At 42.5% G+C, this 18,028-nt stretch overlaps 1 protein-coding gene across 1 annotated transcript in view; it reads left to right on the plus strand.

The window, feature by feature from the left end:
* Positions 1-18,028, plus strand: part of SLC30A7 (solute carrier family 30 member 7) — a 37,314-nt gene that overhangs the window by 7,594 nt on the left and 11,692 nt on the right. Inside the window, exons 4-8 of the mRNA XM_081916100.1 lie at positions 5,414-5,501; positions 6,487-6,613; positions 8,487-8,648; positions 10,628-10,678; positions 12,258-12,393. Of these exons, the coding sequence (XP_081772226.1) occupies positions 5,414-5,501; positions 6,487-6,613; positions 8,487-8,648; positions 10,628-10,678; positions 12,258-12,393 (564 nt within the window). The remainder of the gene's footprint in view (positions 1-5,413; positions 5,502-6,486; positions 6,614-8,486; positions 8,649-10,627; positions 10,679-12,257; positions 12,394-18,028) is intronic.

Raw genomic sequence — 18,028 nt, forward strand, 5'->3', positions numbered from 1 at the left:
TCCTCAGGTCACGTCAGAACACCCCCCCCTACTCTGCCCAACTGAAATCCACGCCGAAATCGCTGTGGCGCCCCTAACCACATTACCGGAGCCTTCACCACCCAATGGCTGCATCTTCCACGACTCCGGGAAAGTCCTAGATGCTATTGAAGAGACAAAATGACTCTCACCTCTACTACTATCCTGGAACGTTGCTGGGTGGCAATCGAAAACAATGGACAAAGACGTTCTAAGCTACGTATCACAGTTTAAGATCATCCTGCTCCAAGAAACCTGGATGCAAAATCCTTTCGATCTACACAATTATTTTGCTTTCCACTCCTGTGCCTCAATTGGCCCCAAAGGCGGAAGACCGGCGGGAGGTCTGAGCACCTTCGTATCGATAGATCTAGGAACCTCCCCCACCCAATTGAAAATCGATAAAAAATGGATTTTGGCTGTGAAAATATTCTCTACCCACTTTAAGATCATATGCATCAATGTTTATATTCCCCCACTCATGAAACAAACTGATCTTAAAAACATCTGGAACGAACTGGAAGACTGCATTCTCCTTGTCTCAAATAAGTTTCCCTCTGCCTCCCTAATCATTGGTGGGGACTTTAATGCAAGGCTAGGTCATTCAGACGAACAACTAATCAACGAAAGTGGAATGGGTCCCCTAAATGCTAATGACGAACACTGGCCCCTATTCAGGCGTCATTCACTTGACCCAGTTACCAATTTCGCTGGTACATGTCTCTTTCTAATGGCACTTAGATTAAACCTTGTTATTTTAAACGGCCTCTCCTCGGGAGACTGTCCTGGCCAATTTACTTATTGGTCAGGCTTAAGGCATTCTGTTATTGACTACATCCTTGTCTCCCAAGAACTCTTTGATGAATATATTGAATTCACTGTAGATATAAGAACCGAAAGTGACCATCTCCCTCTAAATCTTAAAAGGACTGAATTTTGGGAACCCTCTAGATGTGGGCTCACCCCACAGACCTCTGATCCTAATGTTCTACAACAAATAGGCAGATCCAGAATCAAATGGTCCCCTTATGTTAATAACAATTTCAGCATTTGGACACAATCAATGGAAGGTCAACTCCTCTGGGCTGATCTGACCTCCAACGATACTGAAGAGCCCTCCCCAATTGGCCATTATAACACATTAATCCGAAAACTCCAACCGCTATTGTCAAGACTCGGGAGATCTAGCCACAATGCGTCCCCTACCAACAAAAAATGGTTTGACCGCGAATGCATCCAGGCAAAACTTATACTCAGGGAATGCTTTAAGGTCTTCCAGCAAAATCCTAACCCTATCACTAAATTAGAGTTACAACTTAAAAAAAAGAACTACAAAGAGTTACTAAAAACCAAAAAAAGAACCGCAGACTCTCTCACCTGGCAGGCCCTCATAAAAGCGTCAATAGAAAAAGACAATACCAACTTCTGGAAAATTATTTCCAGCCAAACCAAAGCTCCTAACGAGGGCACAATAATCCCTGCAAACTCATGGGAAGAGCACTATAAAGTGCTGTTTAGAGAACATCGACCTTCTGCGCTGCTTAACATCCCCTTAGACAATGATACATCATGGCCCCCAACATCTGAAACTGAAATCACTTCGTTAATTCTACAAATGAAATCTGGCAAAGCCCCAGGAAGTGATTTCATTGTTGCTGAACTTCTGAAAGCGCAAATAAACTGGTGGGCCCCGGTTCTTGCAAATCTATTTTCATATATAGATAAGACAACTGAAATCCCTAAAGATTGGGGACTGGCTATAATTGTGCCTATATTTAAAAAGGGTAACCCCTCTGACCCATCTAATTATAGACCAATTAGTCTTCTGAATGTGATCTGCAAACTTTATACAAAACATCTATGCCTAAAATTATGTGAATGGTTAGATCATAATGATTTACTAGAAATTGAACAAGCAGGGTTTACATCTGGACGTTCCACTATTGATCACTGCTTAGTGTTAGATTATTTTGTCTATAAGTATGTGAAACATTGGAAAAAGTCACTGTATGCAGCCTTTGTGGACCTAAAGGCAGCATTTGATTCTGTATCCAGGGGTAGGCTCTGGGCCAAATTGGCCAATATGGGTATTAACAGAAGGTTATTACTTCTGATGATTAAGCTTCATGAGAACAACACCCTCCAGATAAGACTTGCACAGGATGGCAGACTCTCTAGAGAAATCCCAGTCCAAAGAGGAGTTAGACAAGGATGCCTATTAGCCCCATTTTTATTTAACATCTATGTTAACTCCCTGGTCACATGCTGCCGTGAAATCGAAACCCACCCCCCCGTGTTCTCTAACGGCAGAAAAGTACCAGTTTTAATGTATGCGGATGACGCTGTTCTTCTCTCTCAAACCAAAGTGGGTCTGAAACGTGCCTTAGGAAAGTTTAGTGACCAATGTAACACTGAACTGTTAACAATTAACTTTGCCAAAACCAAAATTGTACATTTTAACCGCTCCTTCAGGAAAGATAATTGGAGCGTAAAGGGAAACGCCATTGAACAGACTAAGACCTTCCAATACTTAGGCATTACTTTCTCTTACAATGCCAAATTGTCAACACACCTGACCACATCAGCTATATCAGCAGGAAGAAGTGCAAATGCCATCCTTAGATTATTCAGAAGGAAAGGAGCTGGCTTTCTACCGATGGCCCTAAAAGTTTTTCAGGCAAAATCTTTAGCCCAACTCCTATATGGCACTCAAATTAGCCCCTCTGTCAACCTTAAGACCCTTGAAACAGTACAATCAAAATTCTTAAGATCACTATTTGCCACCCCAAAGTGTACACCTAATGCAGTCTTAAGGCAAGAGGCAGGACTACCCAGAGTGGAATTAAAAGTCTGGGAGCAAGCAATATCCCTCTGGCTGAAAATCCATTACAATCCTAAGGGACTGTTACCTTGCTTCCTGGCCGCAGTTCCCTATCCTCCTTGGCTTATGCAAATAACTAACAAGATCAAACAAATTGGCCTAAACCCTGAAAATCTCTTTCTTGGAACTCAGAACAAGGCAAAGGCAATTATCACTCAGAGACTTTACGATGTCGAATTACAACAAGAAGACGCCCTACTCCCGGAGACATATAGATGTTTAAAAGCTTGGCCTAACTTTGCAGCTGCCCCTTATTTAACTAACATCACTAACGAAGCTTATAGATGGGCTTTCTCCAGAGCCCGCTTTGAGACAATGCCCTCAGCAGTGCTGTACGGCAAATTCACGCGGGTACCGATGCATGCACGTCTCTGCCCCTGTATGTCTGATAGGGTAGAATCTGTTACACACATCCTTCTGTCCTGCAGATTTTATAGTGAAGAGCGAGCTCGACTTATCTTGCCGCTTTTGTCAAAATTCGTACCCCTACGGCATTATTTGGAATCCTCCCCCGAAATTCTAAGAAAATACCTTCTGGAAGATTCCTCGGGCTCAATATCATATGAGGTGGCCAAATTTTGCGCTTTAGCAATCAGGAAGCGTAGATTTCTGCTGTTGAATGGCACATAGCGAAGTTCCATTGTGTAATCTTTTTTCTTCTTCTTCTTGATGTTCTTGTGGATCTCCTTTTTGTTTGACCTTGTGATGTCTGGTGTCGCTGGCTTTTGCCGCAACAAAACTTGGTAAACTTGGTAAACCTGGACTTCTGAAGCCCACCCCATATTGCTGTGTTAACCGATCTTTTAATTTTTCTTATAAATTTTTACTCACCCATTATCTATGCCTAATTAAGTATTCTATGTATATGTTTGGTTCTTGCTCTTATTTATTTAATAATTATTTACTTAGATTCATACTGTTATGCTACTTATTTAGATGTTTTGCTTATGCTGGTCTATGACCGTAATAAAGAACTTGACAGCGGCTTCCTGATTGTGGTTTGTTTGGGAAAGTGCTGGCTTGGATGCAATGCTAAGACCGAAGCCTCCTTTCTGTGCTTGGTGAAGGGAAGAGTGAGGTCAGAGTGCTTGGTCTTTCTGCACCACCTAATCTTTCTAACTATGGCTTTGCATTATGTGCCCATGCTACCTTTGTGTCATGATGCCTGAAGGACCTCTTCAGTTTCATGCTTCGCACATGTACATCAGGTTTGCTGGCTCATGGTAAATAATTGATTTGTATCAGTAGCTGTCTGGCAGGCCACATCGGGCCCAATATCTTTTCGGCTTCCCTGAACTTGGCACAAACCCTTCTGAGGACCAAAACAGATGCTCACATCTTTGATAAACACACATGTCAATTTGGCTATACAGTAGTACCTCGGGTTAAGTACTTAATTCGTTCCGGAGGTCTGTTCTTAACCTGAAACTGTTCTTAACCTGAAGCACCACTTTAGCTAATGGGGCCTCCTGCTGCTGCTGCGCCACCGGAGCACGATTTTTGTTCTCATCCTGAAGCAAAGTTCTTAACCTGAGGTAATATTTCTGGGTTAGCGGTGTCTGTAACCTGAAGCGTATGTAACCTGAAGCGTATGCAGCCCGAGGTACCACTGTAATGTTCATGTGGAGTCCACTTCTGTTGCTCAGTCAAGCATCCAGAGGCCTACAGCAAAACCCACACCAACAGTGCCTCTCACTAGTTTAATTTCCTCCTCCCAACTCAGCTCTGATAATGAAAGTGAGCTGATTTGGGGGGTGGGGAAAAGGCAACTCTTCAGACAGCAGAGCATGAGGAGGTAAGTTGGCTTTACTTCTATCCTCCATGCACTCAATCTTACGATAAAGTTAGCATACATTCAAGTTAAACCGGCAAATACATTTTTAGCAAACACGTGGCATATCTGATTTTGGCCTCAGTAAGAAAGGAAAAATGAACTTTCATATGCTGCTGATAGCAGCACCTGCCAAATGAGAAGCAGGGCCTGGTGTGCTGCTTTTGACCTGGCTAAGGGCTGCTTTCAGTGTGGGTTCATGCAAAGTGGTGCTTGCTTGCAAGAAGCAAGCTGAACGTTGCCTCGCTGCAGGAAATGGGGGACTGCACCCACTCCGGAGCAAATCTTCCACTACCTGGTGAGAGTTGTGCCTGCAGATCAGGTGAGCAGCAGCGCTTTTGGATCTTCTCACTCAATAAACGGTGTCAGTTGGTTTGAAAGCAGTGTTCACGGCTCTGTTTCTCATTCAGCGGGTCAGTGCTTCTCATTTTGAAAAATTATTGTAGGGACTTTTGTGAGGATACAGTTCTGGTGTGGAGTCTGTATACCTTATTTGCATTCTAGGAGCAAATAGTACACGGTGCTAGCTTCAATTCTTGCATTAGTTATTCTTTTTAAAAATATCACTTTATTCAGAGTTGCTACTGGGTTTTTCAACTATGGGGAAAAAACTAAGACTTCAATAGTTGTGGAATTTGGTCTAATGCAGAGTGCCACTAAGATCTTTGTAAAAATCTTTCTAGGTATGTTCGAGCAGAGGTACTAGCTGGCTTTGTCAACGGTCTGTTTCTGATCTTCACAGCCTTCTTCATTTTCTCTGAAGGTGTCGAGGTATGTTATGAAGATGGCTATAAATCATTCCTGATAAATAAACTGATTTGTGCAGTTCAGTTCTGTGGTTATTTACTTGGAAGTTGGTGCCAGAGACCTGGTTTGCATGACACTGTAAGCCTGAACCTAGTGGCATTAAAGTCAATAGCACCAGTGCTGCCAGAGCAAAGAAATATGTTCAGTAGTGCCTCCAAATGCAGGAAATGCATCCCCAAACCATCTTTTCACAAGATTTGAGACAGCCCAGTTTTAGCTCCCATGATCATTAAATAGCAGGCACAAACCACAGCATGCTTCCCTATCAGAGGGCTAGGCTATGGGCAGCCAACACTTCTACTCTCAGAAAGACCAACTAGTGGTGCAATCCCCAGAAAGAATTAGGAGCAACGTAGCACAAGTGAGATATTCCAAGCAGCTTGTATCCATACTAAACATTCATGTATCCCAGGGAAGAGAATGGCAGCTTCATCTGCTTACTTCATTCTTCAGTCTTTCCCCCCCCAAACTAGATGAGTGCTATGCCAGGAATAAGCCAAGACTTGCTCTTGACCTATTTCTGGTTTAGTGCTTGTAGTTGGTTTGAAACAAACCATGGCTAGAGTTCACATGAGAAACCAGGCTGTGGGTTTTTTGTAATGTGTGCAGCATCCCTGGGGGATTAAAACAAGCCATGGTTCAACTTGATTGAGAGCTCTTTGGTGGAAGGGATCTAGCTGTGATGGCTCTGTTCTGCCTCCACAATACCAGTTGCTGGAAACCACTGGAGAGGAGAGACCTCTTGTGCTCGGATCCTGTTTGTGGCTTTCCCACGGGGATCTGGCTGGCCACTGTGAGAACAGGATGCTGGCCTGATTCAGCAGACTCTCCTTATGTGTGGATGCAGACCATGCTTCACAGAGCACTGATATGTAGGATACCCTGAGAATGTTCTATAAGTGGATGTTGTAAATGACTTACACTCAAACTTTCTGCTTCCCTGTTGCAGAGAGCCCTTGAACCTCCTGACGTGCATCATGAAAGACTTCTTCCAGTTTCTATACTCGGCTTTCTTGTAAACCTGATAGGAATTTTTGTGTTCCAACACGGAGGACACGGCCACTCTCATGGTTCTGGTAAGATGCTCAAACAATAATCTTACGGGCCTCTCCAGGCATCCCTTTTATTACACATTCATGATGATTTGTGCTCATGATGTTATTGGGGCAGTCAGACACGACCCCACTTTCAATTTTGCTTGTGCCTGCAAAAGCTTTGGGTTGAACACACTTTTTAATTTCTACTCAGTGGATGTACTAGAACGTCCTCCTTAAATCCTGTAACTTTTTATACCTCAAATGTTCTGAGGTTGGTTTTTTGGGGGTGCAGGGAGGTTGGGATGTCCCATTTTTGCTGCCCTATAGTAATGCAATGATTTGTGGACGGTTCTGTATAAATCTACCACCAGCGCACTATTATTTCAACAGTGCCATGCTGCAGAATGCACTTCCAACAAAACACCAATCTGGAGCGGCCTTTAATCAATCATTTTGTCTCCAGTTTCACTAGACGGCTCAGTACTACATTCTGTTGTACAGCAAAGTTCCATTGAGATGTCTTGTACACTCATTATACAGCTGTGTTGTGCCTCTTACGCTGCAATATCAGCAACCACTGGTCACCCTTCACCAGCATCGTAAAAGCCTTGGAATACCTTTGATGTCCACTGGACTTTTCAGGAGAAAGGAAGAGTTGTTCCATAGCTTAGAGAGCCACTAGAAGGCCTTGCCTCCTTAGCATCAGCAAAACACCGCTGTAAAAAATGTCTTAAAATGACATTCTAAGAATCAGAACCTGCTTTGTTGCTTTTATTGGCCAATTCATTAAGTCCTATATAGTATGCTACTACAACTCACTGGTTTTCACTGCCGTCTATACTTAATATGTGAAATAAATTTTCAATATGCGGCGTGTAGTATTGCTTTAAATTTAGCAAGGAGCATATAAGCTGCGATCTGGAAGTATGCAAATGATGGGAAATATCATGCATGGGGGAACTGTAGTGCTTAAACAGGTGATAGCTTGTGATGAAACTACTATTGAGTAGAAATATGAGCTTTAGCTATGGCTTTGTTCTGAACTAGTGTAGAATGGAGCTGTGCTTTGGTCAGGTTCAGGCATGACTCTCTCAAGCCATGGTTTATCAGCCTAAGATACAGCTGTGTCCTTATGAGCCCTTGCAATCCTGGCTTTAGTGCATCTATCCTAGCTTTTAAAACCACAGTTCCCTTTGATGTCTGAATTGGTTTATTGGCCTATGCTCTATGATAATTGCGTCTGAAACTGGGCCTTAGTCGATTGGCTAGATTGAGCAAGGGCACATTTTTAGTTGATCACAGTATTTTTGATCAATTAATGGACTGAAATATAAGGCCTCTTGTTATGTGCCATCTTAGAGGTATCCCTTCCTGGGACAAAAAATAAAAAAATGACAATACCTCTTCCGTGATTCATACATGCATCAACTGATAAGAAATATTATACCTTTTCCCCTGCAAAGCTATTTCATAGTTAATTTAAACACATACAATCAATCAGTTAAGATTACATTTAATTAGATACAGTAATTAAGGGTGCTGTTTCAGGGTGAGGCAGGCTGCTTCAGTGGAAGATTTTGGGGTATCAAATATTTTCAGTTTTAACAGGTAGATTTTGGAGCAATAAGTTTTCTGTTTTAACAGTGGGGATTGGGGACCATATGGAGTTTCTGCCTCAAGCACCGAAACGTCTTTGGCCATTTCCGTCTTGTTTATTGAACAATTGAAAGAAGCCATTATTGCTTCATTGTTTCAATTGCAGCTACTTACAAAGACATTTCTTAAACCTAAGAAGGCTGCCCCTTCCTCATCACACAGGAATGACTTTACAGGGGTAACCCTGAGAGGTTAGTATTAGTTGTGACAATACACAGAAGCGTTCTAAGTCACTCCAACAAATTTCTTTTTGCAGGGCATGAACATAGCCATTCCCTGTTTAACGGGGCTCTAAGCCATGGGCACAGTCATGGAGGACACGGGCATAGCCATGATTCCAAGCATGGGCACGGGCACGGGCATTCTCATGACCACAGCCATGGACATGGGGATTCGCAGAGTCAAGATTACTGCCATGGTAAGTGTATATGACATAGCAGACTCACAGATACACATGTACACGATGTGTCGTCTTTATTGCGGAACCCTTGCATGGATGCACTGCAAGATTCTTGACTTTTCTGGACAGTTGTACCTTGGTACCTTGTACAGTTGTACCTTGGAAGTCGAATCCGTTCCGGAAGTCCCTTCAACTTCCAAAACCTCCGGAAACCAAAGCGCGGCTTCTGATTGGCTGCAGGAAGCTCCTGCAGCCAGTCAGAAGCCACAGAAGCCCCGTCGGATGTTCAGCTTCCAAAAATAGTTCACAAACCAGAACACTCACTTCTGAGTTTGTGGCATTCGGGAGCCAAAACCTTTGAGAACTAAGCTGTTCGAAAACCAAGGTACGACATATGGAAACAGTTGAATGTTGCCTTCTGACCATTTAACACGTTTTCTGCAGATTTATATGTAAGGGATTGTAAGTATCCTATGTTGCTTGTGATATGTGCACATGGTTGTGTTTCTTGCTGTGTGTGCTCCCAAGGGAAATTGCTGTGAATAGGAACTATGTGCCATATGTATGCATTTATTTAAATTTTTGATGGTATTTAATACATGTGTATGCCACTCAGATGTGCGTAGGTGTGCTCTTAATAACACACAATGATCTCCCAGGGGAAACTCATCTGGAGCCATCATTATATATATCTTTAGGCATCAGGCAAAAACTTCCTTCTATAACCAGGCCTTCGGCCTTTAATTATCTGTTGCCTTTTAGAAGGGAATGGGGTGTTTTTAATGTATTTCTTTTCGCTTTTGGTTTTAATGTATATATGTAGGGTATTTATTGTCTGTCTGTTTGGTTTTAAGTCATTTTGGGCTGCTCTGGGCAAAATAAAGTGATTAACAAATTAATAAATAATAATAATAAACAGCACACAAGCGTATACTTACGTGCAGAATAAATCTTTTTATTCAAATGGATCCTTGCAAATCTGTATCTGAAGTGGCTTGCTGTCATTTGAAAAGAACAAACAAACACTGATTCAAATCCAGATTAAATGGGGACTGCCGTCAGTTCAATTTTAAGGCTCATGGCAACATTTTCTTTAACCGCATTGAAGGTGAAGGGGGACAATGACTCAGAGTCACTTTCTTGCCAACTTTCAGGGGGTGATCATGGGCCAGTAGACCCCCTTACCCTCGCCTTCTTCATAGGTGGGCGGTGAGGATAAAATGTGTTGGAGTGGGGACAGCAACACAACCATGGATGTTGCCTTGAGCTTGATGGAATCGTAGGCTAATAACAGAATTGTTGATTGCATTTTTGACAGTGAAGGAAGGTTGCTGAAAAGGATCTTTTTTATAAAAAATCATGCTGTGTAGATGTTGAGTAATTATTGCCTAGTATTCAGGCTTCCATTTTTTTTTTTTTTTTGAATAGGCAATTAAAACGTCAGTGGCTTAGCTGCAGAATAATTTGGACTCCTGTAATATGAGATAATTCATGTCTGATTTCTAAGTGTTTGTTTTTAAGGCCTTAAACTTTACACGTTCTGGCCATGTTTGACTTGCTTCTGGATTCTCAGCCTAATAGTAATCTGCACTTAGATACGACCCATTGTTTGGAAGTCGTGACATTATGTCCCAAGTTGGCAGACAACAGAGCTTTCTATGGCTTGTGCCTGCATTGTTAATTTGCTTATTCCATCTTTCTCTTCTCCTGTCACCTTAAAACAGAACCTAACATGAAATCGCTTGGAAAGTTTGGATTTTGGAGAATGCATTGATTTCCCTCCTCCCTCTATACTTTCCCTTAAAAAAACATTCTAGGTTCAGTTTTTATTTTAATTTTTTAAAAAAAGGATTTCTAGTTCCATTTGATTAAGAAGGTGATGCTGTATAAGCAGTCGCTGCAAATAATACGATCCCTAAAAGAGAACTTCAGTGCTGAACAGAAACTCACATAACATTGAGAGGATAAATGCATTTTATCTTCCTGCTGTTTTACAGATAATCATCCCATTGAATTGGCTGCAGGATCCAGCAAACAGATTTTAGAAGGTATGTTATCAACAGAGTGTGCTAAAACAGAGTTGGTGGAAATGAAGCAATAATAGCATAGTGCAAATCTGGAAGAAACAAAACTATATATATATATAAAAGTTTTATGTTGGAATTCACTAACCATGAGGAAACACATTTCTTTTCTGACCGATCCTGGACTTAGGGGACTCAGCCCCTTGGGGAGTTGGGCAGCAAAAGCCAACCACCCCTATTTTTCTACATCATACTCGAGAATTCACTTAGCTTATGTCCTATTGTGTTCAGAAGGAAACAGGAAGGAGCAGTTGTTGTGAGTTGCATCACTTTGCACTGATGGAATGTGCTTTGAATGTGTAGGGAGCTGTTAGCAGAATGTGGAGAAACGAAAGCTTTGTTGATTCCCTCTGCTCCCTCCAGCTCCCTCCATGTGCCCCCAAAATCAGACAGACAGAAGCGGTTGAAGATGCCAGCTGCTTATTTTAAATGAAGTAAGAATGCAATGCAGATAAGCTTTTCAAGTCCTGTTAGAACTGCTCCATCCTTCATGGGAGATTATGCCCTCGGCTACCAGCAGAGGGATCCCTAGGCTTAGTTTTGGGATAGGTTCTACATATCATTGAAATGGAGTGGCTTGCCATTTGTTCAGATTTGTGTAACTTGCCTATATTTATATACGAACTTAAGTAGTGTATTTGGAAAAATAATTTGTTGCTGGCACACGAAAAGTATTTTCAGCAGTTGAAATCATAAATGTTTTGGTGTGTTTTTTCGCAAAACTTCCTTCTGGCAAAGTTTTCTTCGAGTTCAGCTCATTAAAATGTATTAAAACATTTCAGCTAATAAAAATATATCAGTGGTGGGTTTTTAATCGTGCTTGTGTTTTATTAATTTGGAGAAAAACAATTGCTCCGCAGAAAGTTCAGGCCCTCAAAAGGGTGTTTGATTTTGTGACAACGATTTTCCTTATGCTCTGCATACTATGAAGGGACATGTAACCATTTGGGAAACTGGTATATAGACAAGTAGTGAAAATTTATTTTATTGTTATGTATTATTTTATTACAGTTTTTTGTTTTTGTTTTAGGAAAGAATCTATTTTATTATAGGGGTTTTTTCCCCCATCGTGTGAGTCACCCAGGTGACTTTTGTTAGAGGGTGACCACAAATAATGTAAATAAATGGCAGCTCCTCTTGTAAAAATGTTCCTGATCATATGGAGGAGCTGTTTCCATAGTATGTTTGGCATGGGTACCACTTCTTGGATTGTTTGTGTTGTCTGAGTGATGTGAAAATAGCCTGCACTGCATCTTCTAGAAACTGGGAAAAGCCCCAGTATGGATTCCACTTGTGGCTCCCAGCTTCTGACACTACCTTTGCAGGATGGAATTGAGATCTGCTGTAGTAGATTTTTCCTGCAAATGTAATGTGATAATAAGCATCTCCTGTAGTTTTATGAGTACCATAGTAAATATTTACGCAGGAACTGTTGGTCTGCTATCCATTGTCGGCTGTGCTATTTATTTGAAGGCCTACTGAAATTTACGTTGAAAAAAATACATTAATATGCTTTCTGATCTTAACGTATGTTTGTTTGTAGGTGTATTTTTACATATTGTGGCTGACACCCTTGGAAGTGTTGGTGTCATCATATCTGCGTTACTGATGCAGAACTACGGTTTAATGATAGCTGATCCTATCTGTTCGATGCTGATAGCTATGCTTATAGGAGTAAGGTAAGTGCTGGGATGGGTGGTCATTTTCTAGGGTTTGGAATTAAAGCAAATATTGCAGCCTTGATTGTTAGTTGCTATAATTGCAGCATCTGTTCTTTTTATCGCTTACTTGTTCCTCTCCCCCTTTCTCCCATCGTGTAGCCATTTATTTCCACACCTAAAACGTTCTCCTGTCGGCAGGCAGTCTCGCTTGCACATGTAATTTCTGCGTATTTTAGGCTTGCAAAATGGCCTTTCTGACCCCCATTGTGAAGCATCTTTCCGTTGTGTGTTGTTTATATAAGCAATGTACTGTACTACTAAATGGACAAGAATGGCCTCAAATTCAATGGAGTCCTGCCGGCTGGCAACGCAGTGTAATCTTCACCCAAACTCAGCTGCCAAACTTCTCATAAAAAGCTGCTCAATATCCGTCGTTGTCTTCTGAGGCTTCTTGCTGCCTTTTGTGGTGGAATGTCTCAAGCTTATTTAAAAAGTACCCCACGCAGCAATGGATTTCTGAAGCGGGGAAGTGTTCCACTGTGTAACGTAGCTTTCAGAAACGGTTCTAAATAGAAGCTGACAAGGCATTCAGACTTTTCAGTCACGCAGAACTCTTCATTAAGTTGCACGTTAGGAGCAATTTTTTTGAAAGCTTTCGGAGTGAGAATAGGAGTCTAAACCAGCGGTTGCCAGTGTGTTGCCCACGGGCACAGATAAGCCCGCAATAGGGTTTTCAAAGCAACCAAGGGGTTTTCTCCCCCTGCTGGAATTAGGATTGAAAGAAGCATTCTGTTGGACCCAATGGAATAGGTTGCAATTTGTGCTTGATGGTTGCGGCAGTTTCTCCGGTTCACAGACCTGCCCATGAACCAAAATAGGTTGGCAGTCCCGGGTCTAAACTGTTGTCTTCAATGTTCCTGTCTTAAGATGGCAATAGAGGGAGCTTTCAACAACTTCTTTAGACGAGAACTTTGGCCTTTGTGTATAGAGCCCAATATGTGTAGGCCTGAGTCATACAATTTGTACTTCACTTTTGTGGTGTATAGATTGCTGGGTGCTCTCACTAAAACTAAGCTCCTACATGATGCGAGAAGGGGAGCAAGCAATTTTCTTAAAAATATAGTGGGGCGATTGTCTTAGATGTGTGGTTTCCCTGATTTACCCGTCTTATATCTGCATTTGTGGGCTGAGTCAGCGATGAAGGCTTAGTGTGTTAAATTCACTTTAAGCCTTTTTGGAAGGTTTTGCTTTCTCCCACAAATTTTGTCAGTGTTCCTGTTGGGGAGACATGGAATCTTCTACCATGCTATCCTCTACCTTTGGAAGACCAGCACTATGGTGTGTTCTTGAAGAGATTTCAAAAAAGGTGGGGCTATTGTATAGTAGAATACTTGAGCTAGTGTCCTTTCTTTCAGATTTAAACCGGGCATGGACTTGTTTGAGGTGATGAACAAAATTGTCTTCCATTCTGTCAAATGAAAACTATACTGTTTATGTAGCTTTTGAAGATGAGGCCCAAGAACTGTTTTTAATTTTTTATTCATTGCTGTACCATACAAAAACTGTTGTATGTAGACATTTCTAAGTGGGAAAGGGAATCTTTTGCACATGAAATACATAGTTTTCAGTATGAAAACTACATGTTTGCTAAAAGATGAAAACTGATAACCTGAGATGCACAAAATGTGTATTTTCTCTACGTGGGTTCTTTTGCCTTCTTGCCTCTACTTGTATTTAGTTAGGAATAATCCTTAATACTTCACAAGGGTAACAAAGAAAAGCAAAGTTGCAGCTCAAGCCTATACACCCTTAGCATCTACCGTATTTTTCGCCCCATAGGACACACTTTTTCCCCTCCAAAAATGAAGGGGAAATGTGTGTGCGTCCTATGCGGCGAATGCAGGCTTTCGCTGAAGCCTGGAGAGCGAGAGGCATCCGTGCGCACCGACCCCTCTCGCTCTCCAGGCTTCAGGAAGCTATCTGCAAGCCTTGCAAGCCCGGCAGGAGGTCCCGCCAGGCGCACGAGGCTTGGGGCGGCAGCCTGCAGCCCGAAGCACGCGGAGCCCTCTGGAGGGTGCCCCGTGCTTCGGGCAGGTGTGCGCAAGGCTTGGGGCGGCAGCTGCGGCTGGGGGGGGGGGAAATATATATTTTTTATTCATTTCCCCCCCCCCAAAAAACCGAGGTGCGTCCTATGGGCCGTTGCGCCCTATAGGACGAAAAATATGGTAAATCAAGTTTGTGCAATATTTTGTTTCTCTCTGATCTGGAAGTGAGAATTTCTTGGAGATGAGCATGCTGCACAGATGATTTCTTGGTAGCGCAAGAGAGTGCAAGCAGCCAGCTGCTGGGGAAAGGGTGTGTGGATAGGAGGTGGAGGAGAAGGGTGAAATTTGGCTGCAGGACAACACCACTTCTGCCTCCTGGAAGCAATTTCTGAATCAGAGGCACCGCTGCAAAATAACCCAGGCCCAATGTTCACCTTAAATTCTTGGCGTTAAATCTGAATCCCGTTGACAGCGTTGGCTTTCATTGATTTATAGTGCTCCCCAGCTCTTTACATTTTGAAACTTGGGGTGTCTAAAGCTGATGGCAGCAAATTTGGACTTATTTCTGTTGACTTGTGAATCACGTTTCTGTGGCTCTTTTAAAAGATATCAGCACCAGCTATCAATCCTAAGTTCCGGTTTATGATAGTGCAGTATCATTGCTTTGGCTCCAGGCCAGATTTGTGTCATGCAACACTGGAATGAGGCAACATGGCCTTTTTGCGCAACAAGCGGGCAATATCTGTATTATGGTTGTACGTATGCGGAAGCATGTCAATTAATGTGCTGTTCTTTAAACAATGTCTTCGGTATTCTAAGGCTAATGGCATGTCCCACTCCGATATTAATTACTGTTATAAAATGAAAATAATTCTCAAATTACAGGGGCCTAGAGCAGACTTTGTATGGGCTAGAGCCCATTATAGCCATGAAAAGTTATCTCCAGTCGGCAGGTATCCAGAGAGAAAAATGTCAAGTCTTGGGCCAAAAACTGTGAGATAATAATAGACAGTGACACACCAACAGTTGCAGATACAGTGGTACCTCAGGTTACGAACTTAATTTGTTCTGGAGGTCCGTTCTTAACCTGAAACCGTTCTTAACCTGAGGTACCACTTTAGCTAATGCGGCCTCCCAGTGCCGCTGCGCCATTTCTGTTCTCATCCTGGGGCAAAGTTCTCAACCTGAGGTACTATTTCCGGGTTAGCAGAGTTTGTAACCCAAAGTGTTTGTAACCCAAAGCGTTTGTAACCCAAAGCGTTTGTAACCCAAGGTACCAGTGTACTATGAAAATAATATCCCCTCCTCCTCTGCTAATTGTAGCATTTTTAGTAGAAAAGAAGTCCACAGATGCAATTAAGTTTGAATAAAATAGAATTGAATTTAGTATTAGAAGTTTATTAGAATTGCGTGGCAATTCCCTCCCATCCAACTTGCAACTTTGGCATTATCAGCCTCAGCTGCTACTTCTTCTTCTCGTAGCCGAGTAAGATGGTCTTCCATGAACAGGATCTTAACAATGAGTCCGTAAGTGACTGTGGAGGCCAATTCTTGATCCGCACGTCTTTCCTTAACCAACTAAGCTATCCAGTTTAGTAAGTCCTAGTCCAGCAATTCTACAGCAGAGCTTCCCTTTGAAGTCTAGGTTGGATTATAGTGACTCTCCAGTCAACAGTGGAGTACCATGGGGGGCGGAAATATTCTCCTACTTGTGTCTGGACGTTGCTGCTTTCTATGTGTGAATGGTGTCCGTTTATTTTCTTTAGTAGAGAGTGATCCATGAGTCCTGTGTAGGGCTTGTCTGGATCGGAGACATTACTGGCCAGTAATGACACATATTGGCACATCCTGCAGAGAATGAGTAGGGGAATGAGCTCTGATGGCATGTCTAATGTTAGGTTTTGTAACAGTATTACCAAACACTATGAACATGCATGTAGTTTGGGGATGTTGGTGGGTGCATTCTACTGCAAAAAAGGAAAAATACATGTGAAGTGGCTTTCAACTTCTACTGTATTTTGATAATGGGGATTGGAGCTGATCTGGTCAGTATTACACTTGCCTCCCAAAAAGAAAAGAAAAAGGGATTCAACAGTGGCAACTCTCCTTTTTGCCAATGTAGCACTTGATTTCCAGTTTACTACAGGTTCAGCTAAGGTAGAGGACCGCTGGATGGTTAAGTCCAGTCGAAATTTGACTATGGGGTGTGGTGCTTTTCAGGCCAAGGGAGCCGGCACTTGTCCACAGACATGTGGCCAGCATGACTAAACCGCTTCTGGCGCAACAGGACACGGTAACGGAAACCAGAGTGCATGGAAACGCCATTTACCTTCCCGCTGCAGTGGCACCTATTTATCTACTTGCACTGGTGTGCTTTCGAACTGCTAGGTTGGCAGAAGCTGGGACAGAGCAACAGGAGCTCACCCCATCGCGTGCATTCGAACCGCCGACCTTCCGATCGGCAAGCCCAAGAGGTTCAGTGGTTTAGACCACAGCGCCCACCTCCTCTCTACTAAAGTCAAATTAGTGTAAATGTCTCACTGTAGAATCATAGAATTGTAGAGTTGGGACCACAAGGGTCCCCTGCAATGCAGGAATCTTTTGTCCAGTGTGGGGCTTGAACATGCATCCCCACTTGTGCATACTGGAGTTGATTGGTTGGTGTAAAATAAGTCAGGGAAATGTGCAGAGCTGAATGAAGCTCACTCAAAAGAGAGAGCCAGTGTGGTGTAGTGGTTAAGAGCGGTAGTCTCGTAATCTGGGGAACCGGGTTCGCGTCTCCGCTCCTCCACATGCAGCTGCTGGGTGACCTTGGGCCAGTCACACTTCTCTGAAGTCTCTCAGCCCCACTCACCTCACAGAGTGTTTGTTGTGGGGGAGGAAGGGAAAGGAGATTGTTAGCCGCTTTGAGACTCCTTCGGGTAGTGATAAAGCGGGATATCAAATCCAAATTCCTCCTCTTCTTCAAAAGGGGAAACTGAGGGTTTCTTCATAAGCATGCTTACAAAGAAAACTGTGGTTGTCTCAAACAAGGTCCCTGATCTATTGCCCCAATTCTTAAAAAACTAAAGAAATACGCTGCATGTTATTGTTTGTAAAAGTTTAATGGAAAACGGTTGAATTTAAGGATGGCTGTCAAAGACCTTTCGTTAACATCCTACCTAAAAGTTTACAAGTTACGGAAACTATTTTTGTCCTTTAGCTTGTCCCTAGAAAACAACCAAACTTGTTATCAGATTGCAATTTAATCTTTTCCAAGAACCGCATTGATTTATGCAGGCATGTAATTCCTTCCAAACAAAAATAGATATGCTTCCAAGCACACAACAAAGATGTCAGAATGTTGGCTCTGCTCTAGAATCTTCTATGTACATAGGATTCGCTGTGTGACACAGAATAACATTAATCAAGAGTTCTCAAGAAAGCCACTGTCTAAGCCACAATGGCGATGCGGAAACACCAAAGGCAAAGCATTATACCGAGCTGGAAGAATGAATGTGCTGCATATTAAGTGGGCCAAGAAATAAAGCCTTTGAATGATGTACCTTAATGGTGGTGCACACTATTAATCGACAAAAGTGGCTGTATTTCAAGTGTAATTTCCATGG

Source organism: Podarcis melisellensis, assembly GCF_964234715.1.
Source record: "Podarcis melisellensis genome assembly, chromosome: 6".
In the NCBI taxonomy this organism is placed as follows: domain Eukaryota; kingdom Metazoa; phylum Chordata; class Lepidosauria; order Squamata; family Lacertidae; genus Podarcis; species Podarcis melisellensis.